The 14,189-nt window shown below is 42.0% G+C and overlaps 1 protein-coding gene across 1 annotated transcript in view; it reads left to right on the top strand.

Moving 5' to 3' along the window:
- LOC126203103 (flexible cuticle protein 12-like) overlaps nucleotides 1-9,087 on the top strand; it is a 37,753-nt gene extending 28,666 nt beyond the window's left edge. Inside the window, exon 3 of the mRNA XM_049937346.1 lies at nucleotides 8,638-9,087. Within this exon, the coding sequence (XP_049793303.1) occupies nucleotides 8,638-8,899 (262 nt within the window). The 3' untranslated portion in view covers nucleotides 8,900-9,087. The remainder of the gene's footprint in view (nucleotides 1-8,637) is intronic.
- The last annotated feature ends 5,102 nt before the right edge of the window (nucleotides 9,088-14,189 follow it).

Genomic DNA, 14,189 nt, shown 5'->3' with positions numbered 1-14,189 from the left:
CGTAGTCTGGATGGCCACCCGGAGATATGAACAGCTGATCTCAAAGAACTAGTCCAGTGTTCACTATCTGACTAAAACGTCAGGTCCCTCACCTTTTTTTTTTTTTTTTTTTTTCAAATCGGGCATCTCGTAACACAGTCCGTGTCCATTCACTTTCCTTTTTTGCCTTCTTCGGCTAGCTTCTTGGCTCTGATTCTTTTTTCTTATCTTTTTTGCTTTACATTATAAGGAAAATTATTTATTCGTTGCTAAACATTATATCTGCGTTGATTTGGATGTAAATTAAACTATGTGCAACACAAGGTATCCTCTTATATAACATCTCAAACGTAGTTTTCGTTTTGAGCAAAGTGTACTTCTGTGGCGAAGTTCGCAAAGTCATAGTACATGATTGTGCCACACAGCGTTTCCGAGACATATATATATATATATATATATATATATATATATATATATATATATATATATATATATATATATATATTCAGTCGACACCCCACAAGCCACTGTCCAGTGCATGGTAGAAGGGTACTTGGCATTTTACTAGCTATTACGGCTCTTCCCGTTCCGTTGCTTAAACATATGGAACTCTGCAAGAATGATTCCTTGAAATCATCTGTGGGCGCTGTAATTTATCTAATCTTGTCTTCCTACATTTTTCTCTTAGGGCTGGTCCATGAAATTTTGTAACTACGGTTTCTAGAGATACTTTACGTCTATGTTCAAGACTTGCACAAGTTTTTTCAGGATCTTCGTGACACACTCCCACGGGTCAAAAAACATGTTTCCTTCGCATACGTTCAACGTTGATTCCATTTGGTATGTGCCCCATACATTTTCTAATACGCGTCGCAGAAATGTTTTGTAATCAATCTCCTTTGTAGACCCATTGCATTCCGTAGTACGAGGGGCGTTCAGTAAGTAATGCAACACTTTTTTTTCTCTAACAGTTTCAACTGAAAAAAATGTGGAATTTGCTGTGGGACATATTGAAATATTCACGCTTCAGCCTCTATAGTTCCATGAAGTACCGATAGCTGGCGGCTCTATACATAGCCTTCAAAATGGCGTGTGTAAGGCAGGTGCGTTCCAAGCAGAGAGCAATCACTTAATATTTTTGGTGCAAAATCAGACCAACGCGGATATTCATAGGCGCTTGCAGAATCTCTACAGACACCTGACAGTGAACCAAAGCACCGTGAGTCGTCAGCAACGCAACGAGGTCGTTCAAACCTGTCCATCTCCCTCGTACCCGTTGGTCGCGCATAGCTGTGACTTCTGCAATGTTGGAACGTGCGGACACTCTCAATCGAAGTGGTGGACGGATCACAATCAAGCACCTCGCTGCACAATTGGACGCCTCTGTTGCTAGTATTGCCACACTCGTCCACCACCTGGGATACTCAAAAGGCGTTTGCTCGCTGGGTACCTCGCCGCCTAACAGAAGACCATAAATGGCAACTAAGGACCAGCTGTGCAATGAAGGACGCACTCCACAGGAACTAGTATGTGGGTGCTGGGGCGGTTATTGGCGCAGCAAAACTTTGGACTCTAGGTCGATCAGTAGAGCGGTACCATGAGCCTTCCAGTAAGGTGGCGTAAGGCCGTCGCATTATGGTAAAAAACAGCATTGTGTAACCAGAAGAGTGGGGAATATCATGACGTATTGCAATCCTGAATACAATCAGACGAAAATGTATTACTTATTGAACGCCCTCGCATTCTGCCACTAAACCAAAACATTTACCTACCATTAATTGTAAGAGTTGATCGATTCTAGTTGTGACTGTTATATATTACAGTCATAGAATACAATGTTACTTCATTTTCTGAACATTTAAAACAAGCTGCCAATCTTCGCACGAATTTGATATCTTTTCAAGATCCGACTCAATATTTGTTCATATGGTTCAGATGGTTCTGAGGACTATGGGACTTAACATCTGAGGTCATCAGTCCGCTAGAACTTAGAACTACTTAATCCTAACCTAACCGAAGGGCATCACACACATCCATCACCGAGGCAGGAATCGAACCTCCGACCGTACCGGTCGCGCGGTTCCAGACAGAAGCGCCTAGAACCGCTCGGCCACACCGGCCGCAATATTTGTTGAGTTTTTCTCAAAAAGTACTTCATTATAGATCCGCATTATCAGCGAATAGTCTGACGATATATTTAAAGTCGTACAACACGAACAGTAAGTGTTCCAATCCCCCTGAAACAAGTTCTACACCTGTCACTGGCTCCCTATCGAACATAACACGTTGCATTCTCCCTACCAAGAAATTCTGAATCCGGAAAGTAGGGAACGATCGGTCGCGAAATGGAAACCACTTTGAAGATCCGATGTTTTGCACAGGTGTGTTGGGCAGTGTCTCTAGTATGCCCGTCGATCGCGTTACGTCGTCCTTTTTATTTCCGAGCACACAGGGAGCACATAAAGATACGTGTCTCCCGCCAAGGACGTGGGTCTAGTGAGAAATTTCGCCTGAAGTTGTGCAACCAACATTACATAACTCTCGTGCGTTTTCTTCTTCAAGACAATTGTCAGCCGCATTCTGCAGGGGCAACGAAGAAGTTCCTGCATCGTTTTCAATTGGAAATGTTTGAGTACCCACAAAACAGCCCGTAATTGTCTCCCTCTGAGTTTCATCTCTGCTCACATGAACCGCTGGCTATGGAGACAACATTTGGGCACAGACAACAAGCTGTAGGCCAGCGTAGAGAATTGGTGGAAAGCACTAGCGGCTGCCTTCTATATCGAGGATATTGGAAAGTTGGTACAACGCTACGACAAACGTCTAAGTCGAATCGGCGACTATGGAGATAAGTAGCTGGAAGTTGTAGCTAACTGTCGCATACAAAAAAGTTTTGATTTTCACTGTGGTTTCCATTTCGCGACCTATCGTTCCTTACTTTCCGAATAGCCCTCGTACTTTGTGGGGAAAAAAAACTTACATCTCTGCGACAGCCTTGATTTCTGGCTTTCGGGATGTCATGTGAGATAAGTGTAACATGGTCTCCAGATGATCATTATTTTCGGAACCCATGCTGGTTAGCAAGAAGGAGCTTATTCTGTTTGAGATACTTCATTACATTTGAGCTCAAAATATTTTCTAATATTTTAAGATAAATAGTTGTCATGGATACTGGACGGTTCTTGTGGGTCACTTCCGTACCACACTTGCAGACAGGTGTCACCGGTGCTCTCTGGCCCTGTTTTTGGTTCTATGGATGTTCGGTATATTATGGCTAAAGAAGGAGATAAATGAGCAGAGAATTCGGTTTGGAGTCTGACAGTGAGTGTAAGGCCCTAGACCTTTGTACAGTTTTGAAGCGATCAACTGTTTTTCAATGTCACTGACCCTGATATCCATACCACTCATATTTGAAGTGATGTGACCATTAATTTGTGACAATACTGATATATTTGGCTTTGTAAAGGGAGCATTTAGAAACTGAGTTTAACAGTTCCGCTTTTGCTTTGTTACCTTCAGTTTCAGTTCCTGTTTCATCCAAGACTGTCCGAACATTAACTTTCGTACCACTTACAGCCTTTACATGTGGATAGAATTCCTTTGGGTTTAATGAGAGACTTTTTGCATAATATTATGCGAAGGTAGCCATCACGAATGGTTCATTCGTCAATGTGTCAATCCTCACCGTACACCAAATACGCTGATCACGATGAGGTTTCGTTCAAAAGCAGATATTTAATATGTTCAGTTCTAGAAACTGACTTCAACTTGGAGACAGTCTTTCGGGATTCATGTGCACATGACATATTCTCTTTTTTTACACGTGAGAGACGTGAAGAATCCGTCGTAGGTGACAATGTCATAGATTCTTCGAAAAGTTTGTTAACAAAACCAGAAACCACTGTCCGTCTACTCCGACGAATAATAATACAAGACTGACACGATGAAAGTCATTAGCTGAAGGCCGTATTTTAGAAACAAACTGGCCTCACAGAATGAAAATGGCAGGCCTCAGTGAGACTGTTTTGAAGCACAGTTGAATTACACTTTCAGTTCTTCTATTATGCACGGAATTCCAAGAAAAAGTTCGTCTGTCTATCCAGAGAGTTCAAGTTCCCGTGGAACAGTTTACAGTGTATGTACTACAAGAATAATTTAAGCAAAGTTTTACGACATTCACAACCACGAAGAAAGATCTGTCTTCTGCGTCGTGGCGAATCAGGGCGTTATCCGTGCCGGTGGCGGCTCGTTGGGACGGAAGTGTGGCTGGACGTCTGACTTGGAGTCCTAGCTCGTAGTGAAATGCCGATGGACGGCATTGTGCCAGTCTACATACTGTCCCGCATCAGAATCTCTTGGGATCTAGTTTCGGTCACGTGTGTTGCGGAAGCAAGTAGGTTCCTGAGATCCGCGAGCCCTGGTGGCGTTGCTACGACCGCCCTCTGGAAAAACAGCTAATCTACAATGGATGGAACGTTAATAATGGAAACTATTTATTTACAGCACGTACAAGATAGATTAAAAGCCTTAATGACCTTCACAGCAGTCACCAGCATCGTGTATAACACGCTGCCAGCGGTGTGGAAGTCGTAGGATAGTCTTAACAGTGCCAGTCCACATCGCTGGAAACGGGCTATACACAATGCTGGTGACTACTTTGAAGGTCAGTAAAACTTTGAAACACGTATCTATTTCGTAAGAGCAGTAAATAAATAGTTGCCACTATTAAAGTTCCAACTCTCGTACTTTTCGGTGAAAATTTGTAACCTGCCTAGTGGGCAACCTCTAACCCTGGGAAGTATGATGTGTTGTCTACCTTGCAGGCGTAACTTCGCGACATATCGGAATATTTCCTGAAAGTTTGGCCATGTATTTTTCTTACACCTTGTATAGAAAACAGGTCACGTCTCAATGTAATTTTGACCTTTCCCGTATTTTCTGGCGCCCTTAAATTGTTAAGGTATATATTATCACCACTTAATAATGACTCTTGAGTCTGAACACTGTTGTGCATTGTACTCGCACATACCTTCAATAGAAGATAGTCCACTGAATGACTAGTGTGCGCTTGCTCGTGTTTCCATTCGTTTAATGTTATCTCCAGCAAGTGGATGAGTTGCGGTACGGCGGGCACCTGTACTGTGCTAATGCGGGACGCTTGAAATCAGTTTTGTGTCACGTTTTTAGTAACGTCTTGTTTATTGTTTATGGGGATAGTACATTACAACATACATTTCAACAGTTCTTGAGGAGAGAAAGCGGATTGCCGAACAAAAATATCTGGCGCCATTTAAAAAAGACGAACTGCTGTTCACATCCTCGTAATGAACGATGCTATAAGTAAAACAATCATGCTGCCTAATGTCCCGCGATTAGGTAAATAACATTTGCTATAGACGTTTTTTTATTTTGCATCTGGACAAAGAGTTATTCACAGTGGCCAAGACAAATAGAGCACCCTTTAAAAGGTGCCCCAAAACTAACGATTCATGAAAGAATTATTGTAATCTATGCATCCATACGTCTCTCTGTAGTGGAAATGAGAGCCATTGATTACTAGGAACTTGGGAATGAAACATTCTAAGAGGTGACTGGGCTGCGCAGTCGAAGATAGAGAAAAAAGAGAAAGAAAGATGAACCAAAATCCGGCCTCATGTCAACAAATTCCGGCAAATAGGTAGTATGCTTGACAAGGAAAGTCCTGGACGGCCATCTATATCTGACGAATAAGCCTGGGGCATTCAGAAGGTCGCTGAAAGGTGCGTATTCCTTTTCACGCTGACGGCGTATCGCATCCTGGTATTATATTACCCGGAGAAGGACGATTACATTGTCTATATCTGTGTGTGTGCTGACCACTGAAATACTGTTAGATAACCTCCTAAGCTTAGACAGGCCACATTGCGTACATGTAGTTTTGCGAACCGTCACAGTTGCCATATATCAGCCGGCAGGAGTCATCTGATGCAACAAGGTAAGAGAAACACCCTGAAACAGAACGGATTGCTAGTAATAACCAAGACTAGGATTTATGGACCATTCGTTTTGGCAAAGCAAACGACAATAGGTACTACTTACCTTGTCGTGTATTAGCTTCTCTTGGAACTGCAGTTACAGCCTGACTGAAATCTGAATTTCATTGTGTAGCAGCAAGACAGGGCACCTCCTCGTTTTAATCTCATTGCTTTTTATTTCAACCATGTTTTGACTGGGCGCTTGGCCTCCTCTGCATTGACACGTAGGGCGGCCTGGTTAAACTTCAATGATTTCTAATGCTTCACAGAGTATGTGATCAAAAGTATCCGGACACCCCCAAAAATTCGTTTTTCATATTAGGCGCATTGTGCTGCCACCTACTACTGCCAGGTACTCCATATCAGCGACCCCACTAGTTATTAGCCTCAATAACTTCCAACGTCGTCAGGTGATGGGTGTCACTTGTGTCATACGTCTATACGCGAGATTTTCACTCTCCTAAAGATCTCTAGGTCCTGTTTCCGATGTGATACTGAAGTGGAAACGTGAAGGGACACGTACAGCACAAAAGGGTGCAGGCCGACCTCGTCTATTGACTGACAGACCGCCAACAGTTGAAGAGGGTTTTAAAGTGTAATAGGGAGGCATCTATCCAGACCATCACACAGGAATTCCAAACTGCATCAGGATCCACAGCAGGTAATATGACAGTTAGGCGGGAGGTGAGAAAACTTGGATTTCATGGTCGAGCGGTTGCTCATAAGCCACACATCACGCCGGTAAATGCCAAACGACGCCTCGCTTGGTGTAAGGAGCTTAGACATTGGCTGAATTGAACAGTGGAAAACGTTGTGTGGAGTGACGAATCACGGTACACAATATGGCGATCTGAATCAGCGTGTGGGTATGGCGAATGCCCGGTGAACGCCATCTGCCCACGTGAGTAGTGCCAACAGTATAATTCGGGGGCGGTGGTGTTATGGTGTGGTCGTGCTTATATAGAGGGGGCTTGCACCCCTTATTTCACTATCACAGTACAGGCCTACATTGATGTTCAACCACCTTCTTGCTTCCCACTGTTGAAGAGCAATTCAGGGATGGCGACTGCATCTTTTAACGCTATCGAGCACCTGTTCACCTGTGGAGTGGTTACACGACAATAACATCCCTGTAATGGCGTGCAGAGTCCTGACCTGAATCCTATAGGACACCTTTGGGATGTTATGGAACGTCGACTTCCCGCCAGGCCACATCGACCCACATCGATACCTCTCCTCAGTGCAGCACTCCATGAAGAATGGGATGCTATTCCTCAGGTAACCTTCCAGCACGTGACTGAACGTATGCCTGCGAGAGTGGAAGCTGTCATCAAGGGTAAGGGTGGGCCTACACCTTATGGACTTCAGCATCACCGATAGAGGGCGCCACGAACTTGTAAGTCATTTTCAGCCAGGTGTCAGGATACTTTAGATCACATAGTTTATTGGCTCTTGTTGTACATATATTTTTAATTAACCTTAAACTGTTTTTTTGGGGTAATTTATTACTGGACGTGTCACTCTTTTATTTACGATTCCCATTGCAACGTTGCGACTTCGATTTTATGCAATCTGTGTACTGGCTGTGCTTCTACACTGTGCAGCTGTGTTCTAAGCAGCGACCGTTATTTCCGTAGATACGTACCAGTTGAGGCGGAAACATACCGCACAAAGCTATAAACGCTTACTTGTTATCATAAATCATTTTTGACTGTTTCAGACAGAGCAGTGTTAGAACAATGATCAAATTTTAAATTGGTATTAGCTAGTGAAGACTGACTCATCGAATACATCAGTTTATTTTTAAGAGGCAGACAAGTGTTGTGACAATGAAACAGAAATATCTGATGATGACAATGACAGCGAAATAGGGTACATTTATGAAGAGAAACAAAAAATAGTAAGAATGTGGCTATTTTTATATATAAACATGTAGGTCTTGACTGTGATGACTGAAAATAAATTCCATGATTTAGACTAGGATATTTTTCGTTGTTTTAGATGATTCGTCCATGCACCTACTGTTATTTTTTATTGAAAATCATTGTTTATTTTTCTTTATATTTACCTTAATTCATCATTATTTGATCTCAGAACGTATTCGTGAACTTTGGTGAAGTAGATTTCTTTATATTTTAAGTAAATTCCAAAAACTATTTAAGAGGACAATGGTAATGTAAGAGCCTTAACTGTGTGGAAGGTTATTTCTCTTTTTATAAAGACAGATTTTTCATAAACAGAAGCCGTTCTTTTACTGATTTCTTAACGATACTCTAGATAAACGTACAAGTACATAGATTTCACGTGGTTTTTTATTTTTGCAGTTGAAAACTACTTCACGAAGCTATTCATATCAGTCTAAATCGCGAACGTAGCTAGTGGCTGAATAGGTGAACATTAGTAACGTTAGTTGGGGACAGCCTGGACATGTATTTTTAAACACTGAATTTTAATACCAGTTCTTGGTCTTAACCCCACAGCAAGCGTTTGATAGTACTAATTCATACATTTACCAGCTGTGGTCTTAATTGTCCCTGGCGTTTTGGAGCCACACACCTACACATACTCAAGATCACCTTGCTCTGTAGATAGCTTCGCACTCCGCCCTCTGCAGTAATGATTGGTGGGTGAAATGCTTGCGCAGGTACGAGACGAGCAACGGCATCCGGCAGGAGCAGTTCGGCACGGAGGGCGACGGCGCGCGCCTGCGGGGCAGCTTCTCGTGGCAGCCACCGGATGCTGGAGGCGCCACCTACAGCGTCACCTACGAGGCCGACGAGAACGGCTACCGGCCCAAAGTCTCTTTCGGCAGCGGTCCCGTCACGGTGCGCCCCGCACCGCAGCAGCCGCTGCTACGGCCCTCCGCGTACCTTGGAAGCAACGCTGCACTTACACTTGTCGGCTAAGTGGACTGTCACTGCTTACGATCATTCAAATGTATAATATCTCAACACAAGTTTCTGAACTAACAGCTTAAAATCGTCAAGCAAGTGCTTAACACCTACCACTTGTAGCTGGAATGTTGCTATTAATTCCTGGCATCTAAGATCCGCATATGTCACGGTCTCACAGATTAAATGGGAATTTGCACCAACGGTATACTCTTCATCAATATAACTTATTGAAGTTATCGTACGTAGAAGTGAATGAATTATGTTTACATTCTTACTACAAAAAAAAAATGGTTCAAATGGCTCTAAGCACTATGGGACTTACCATCTGTGGTCATCAGTCCCCTAGAACTTAGAACTACTTAAACCTAAATAACCTAAGGACATCACACACATCCAAGCCCGAGGCAGGATTCGAACCTGCGACCGTAGTGGTCACGCGGTTCCAGACTGAAGCGCGTAGAACCGCACGGCCACACCGGCTGGCATTCTTGCTACGATGATGTGCCTCTATTTACGAGGGTCATTCGTTTATTAAGGTCCGATCGGTTTTATTCGCGATAGTTGACTTCACCTCCCAGCTACTTCTCCACACAGTGGCCATTCCGACTTAGACATTTGTCGTAGCGCAGTACCAACGTTCCAGTACCCTCGCCATAGGGTAGAAATTTCCGACAATTTTCTGCGCTGGTGTGCAGCTCCTTGTCTGTGCCAAAACCCCATCTTCATAGCAAACTGTTCATGTGAGCGGAGATGAAACTCACAGGAGAAACAAATCCGGCCTGTATCATGAGTGATCAAACACTACCCATCGGAAATGCTATTGGGGCGTCTTCATTGCCCCTGCAGTGTGCAGCCGAGAATTGTTTTGAAAAAGGAAATGCGTGGCAGTTATGTTAGGTGGGCTGCATAAAATCAGGCGAAATGTCACGGCAGGCACTTTTGCTTGGCATGGTAGACTATTTACTATGCATCTTTATGTATTCGCGGTATGCTGAGAACTGGAAAGACAGACGTGACACTGTAGACGGACATACTAGAGCCACTGTCCAACATTTGTGAAAAGTTTCATTGAATTTTTGCTGTTGTTTTCATTTCATGAACGATCTGACCTTAATAAACGAATACCCCTCGTATTATTGTTCATAAACCCTGTCTTATTTACAATGGCACGATCGCTATATTACTGTCACACTACGACACATATGCGTGTGTTTTGTAACGAAGACAATACACGAATTTCTTCTGAGCACCATGCCTTACTGCTAAAAATGTTGAATGACATAATTTTCGCAAAATGCTTATCGATTCTTCAATAATTTAGTGACCCTCTCCTAGATATGCTTTGAAATAATTCCTCTACAGACAGTCAGACCAGTCTGAAATAAAACAAATATATCCTTAAACATTTGCAGGTTTTCATAAACAAAATATTGGTGGCCGTATATGTTTACGTGACTGTGATGGTCTATGAACTAGAGCAATGGTATTTGGCCCAGATGATCCCAGTTTCAATGTCATATACGGGTGTTCATTTTTCCTCGTTCTAGTCTCTCCACGTCGGCCCTGGTTCCAATCAGCCTGCTATCAAATGAGTACTGGGGTATCTCTCGCAGGAGAGTGACTGGGGCGCTGGGCTTGCTACTCTCCGCCTCCTAGTGACGCGCTGGAGAAAGGCAGACCAATAGCGCAGTCGCGGGCTTGTGCCCCATCTTTTCCTTTTTATGTAGTGGTTTGTGATGATAATATCACTCAAAACGGACAATACTTTGCCTGTAAATTATCACTAAGGTAGGTCGATTAGCAGTAAGACTCGTGTGTTCCTTTCTCAAATAACGTCCTAACAGTAATGATACTAATATGTAAGTCTGTTCTTCCTCGTAGATCTGTCGACTATATTTTGCAATGGATCACAAGAACTTGAATATAAAAGCATGATACTCCATGTTCTTTCAGAATTCTAGCAGTGCCAAAATGTCCTGCGAGCTCTGTGACTGTCTTAGCCCTCGTTATTTTTTTTCTGAAATACGTGAATAATAATCACAGTAAAGTTTCACATAAGGCTCTAAGAAATCAACTCATCTAGGAAAGGAACAGATACCTACCATGTGACAACTTTTATGGGAAAGCGAATGTACGGTAGTAAAATTAAGCAACCAGCACAGAAGCTTAGAAAATCAAGATTATATCTTCACAGAAGAAAGCGACTGTTTTTAGCATTGTCTCGAATGAATAACAGCCCTCAGTGGCACTTAATTATGTTTATTTTAAACCCTTACCATGGTTTCAGCTATAATAATATAGCCTTCCTCAGAAGTCATACACACTAATAAATGAAAAATGTCTTAGCCCAGCGGCGCTGGCTATGAAGAAGGTTATATTATTATAGCTGAAACCATGGTCAAGATTTAAAATAAACATAATTTAGTGCAGCTGTGGGCTGTTTTTCATTTGAAACAATTTCGTAACGGTTGCTGTTGTCGCTACCATGATGAAATTAATTTTTTCAGCACACTTACGTAGTCATACTACAAATTCAAATGTTCGATGTTTAGTGACCCGCTTGTCCTAGGATTTGTTATCTCATTTGTACGTTCTGCGAACCCTGGCAATTATTGACATATGCAAAGCAAATGCAAGGTGCACGACGGTTCCAAGTCCACATTAAACGTTAAATCTCCCATAAACGGATGGACAAGGAAGTTCAGTCGAAAGAACAGAACCAAATGTTGTAACGTAGCAATGGAGTGGTAATACTGGGGTTTCCAGGCATGCGTTATAACATTCCAATGAAAAATGTTCCATCTTCTTCTTAGACGCAAAATTTTAAACAGGAAATTAATTTAAGAGGTGATACCCCAGTTCGAGTTACAAGAGAATCCGTAAAACATTTTTTATAACACAGTGTTCTGAACGCTGAACAAAAAAAGAGTCTTTTTTTTAAATAAAACTTTTAAGATCAATGAGCAGGGAATATTCCAATTTAAACTTTGATTCCTTCTTTATCTTTAAGAAAAAATTAATATTAAAACAGCAGCAAATGAACCAGCTTCACATAAGCGTACTTGGAATCAATAAAAAAACTTTCAAATTATGTGCTGGGTTCACCTTCCTAAATTTAGAATAAACAATTTAAAGCGCCCCCAGAATCGTTAGAAAAGAACAAATTACATCAACTGACATGGTAGACAGAAGTCCCACAGATCTCAGTAGCAATGAACAAGTTCACCATCCCGTATTTGAGAATAGATACGAAAATGACCACAGGTAATCCTTATACAACAGACAAGTCCAGTGCTACATTCATTTGATAACTCACATGTTTTTAATGCCTATATACAGCCCTCCTCCCAAAACCTTTTTCAACAATGATCAGATGAATAACAGGACACACAGTACTCATATGACTAGCACATAATGTAATAAACGTGACTCTTGTCAAGTGAAGCACGCCCACCCAAAACCACGTGAACTCAGTACAATAACCACGATGCGCACCATTAACGTACATCGCTCCAGCCAACTAAGCTACTCAAGCGTCTGGTCAGTGACTACGCATTTACAAGCTGTAGCGGCCACTCGAATCTACATAGGCTAAACAGTAGCAAACGGCCGTATCGACGAACATCACGTTTTATGTGACTGCTGAACGTCGCTCAGGGTCCACAATTCGGCAAACGGCGCTATGCAGCAGTTTGCCAGCGGAACCCTTCGTAAAACTCCTCATGCCCACTGGATCCAACAACGGCTTGCAGCATCCGGTTGACTGACCAAATATCCGACCAGCCCAACGGATCACCAGGGTGAAGACAGCAGCCACTCTTCATCAGCTGTCTCTGTTGAAGAGTTTACGTCGTCCACTTCCGGACAGTTCTGCCCGAGGCAGAGGCGCCACTCAGCGGGAATTCAAAGTGCCGGCAGCCTTTGGAGCCTGAATCGAACCATAACATACGTGGCAGAATCTTTCAGTTTTCAATACAGCTTTACCTTCACTAAACCAGAAAGCAAACAATGCTGTGAGTATGAGAAATATATAAAAAAAGAAACGCTAACAAGATTCTATTACAGAAAAGGTGAGAGTTAATTTCAAACGATGACACAGACGTGGCAGGACATTATGAGCTATAAAAATCTGATAATACATTAGCTGAAAACTTCGAGAAAAATAATGAAGCGAAACAGAACGGTATTTGATGAAAATTGGATGGTTATCAGTTAAAAATAATGGTCGCTCAGTAATTAACAATGAGAAAAACTGCAAGAAACAGTATGTTTTTACAAATTTTTGCGTAACTCGAGAGATGAACCACAATAGCTGCTAACAGGAAGTAATCTCTAATAAGGTGGGTACGAGGTTCGCGTAAAGGCACTTGAAGTCCCTGGTGTTAAAATATATTCGTTAAAAGGTGGACTAAAAGTAATAAAATAGTTACTTGGTAAATTATTTACAAAATCTATTTATAAGATGACAGCGGTTCCAAACTGGGTGTTGTAATTTCTCATAAAAAGGAGAGATACAAATCACAGGAACAACTATAAACCGAGTAGCCTGTCACTAAAACTGGAGGATTACCAACTGCTTCTAAAAACCCATGGGAATTTGTCGCGCAATATGACAACCACGCTTAAAAGTGGAGCTGCACAGAGCACTATTTGGAAATCATCAAGGAATATAGTGAGACGAGGAAAGAAAATTGATTAGGATATTGTCTCGGATGCATAGATTGTAAGAACTTTTAACTCAATTTTAGCTACATAATTACGAATGGAACCAGTGAACAACACTGTCGAAGCTCTTTGGTAATTTGGAATTCGTCTGAAAATACATGACCCACTTTCAGTACTCTGGTACGTCTACAATATAAGGCTCTGGCAGCAGTAACGTAGGTTATTAAAACGCTGTTATTCCTCATAGTCAGTCACAATTTATTTAACGGTTCTGCGTAAGACCCTCTCTAGGTCCAAAAACATTAAATTGTACTTCCGCTTTCAAATACTGTTTTCTGTTATTTCTTTAGCAATGGCAATATCATTTTCGTATGACCTACCGGCCTTGGATCCATTTTGGCCTTTCCATGCTTTAAAAGTTTCTCAGTTTTGTTTTCTAAGGCTCGTCCATAGCGCCTAGCAACCGAACAAATTATGTTTATACGGATGAGAATGTCAGCGTAAGGTGATAAGCCATACGTTCTCCCGTTCACCGACGACTAGTTGATAACGTCAGATACAGTTACGACTTTCGTTCTAGGCTAACGAACCTGCTTTAAGAATGTGATAAGTGTGGAGTTTAAAAACAAACACTAAG

The sequence above is a fragment of the Schistocerca nitens genome, chromosome 9 (assembly GCF_023898315.1).
Source record: "Schistocerca nitens isolate TAMUIC-IGC-003100 chromosome 9, iqSchNite1.1, whole genome shotgun sequence".
Lineage (NCBI taxonomy): Eukaryota > Metazoa > Arthropoda > Insecta > Orthoptera > Acrididae > Schistocerca > Schistocerca nitens.
This window is presented reverse-complemented; position numbering and strand designations above follow the sequence as displayed.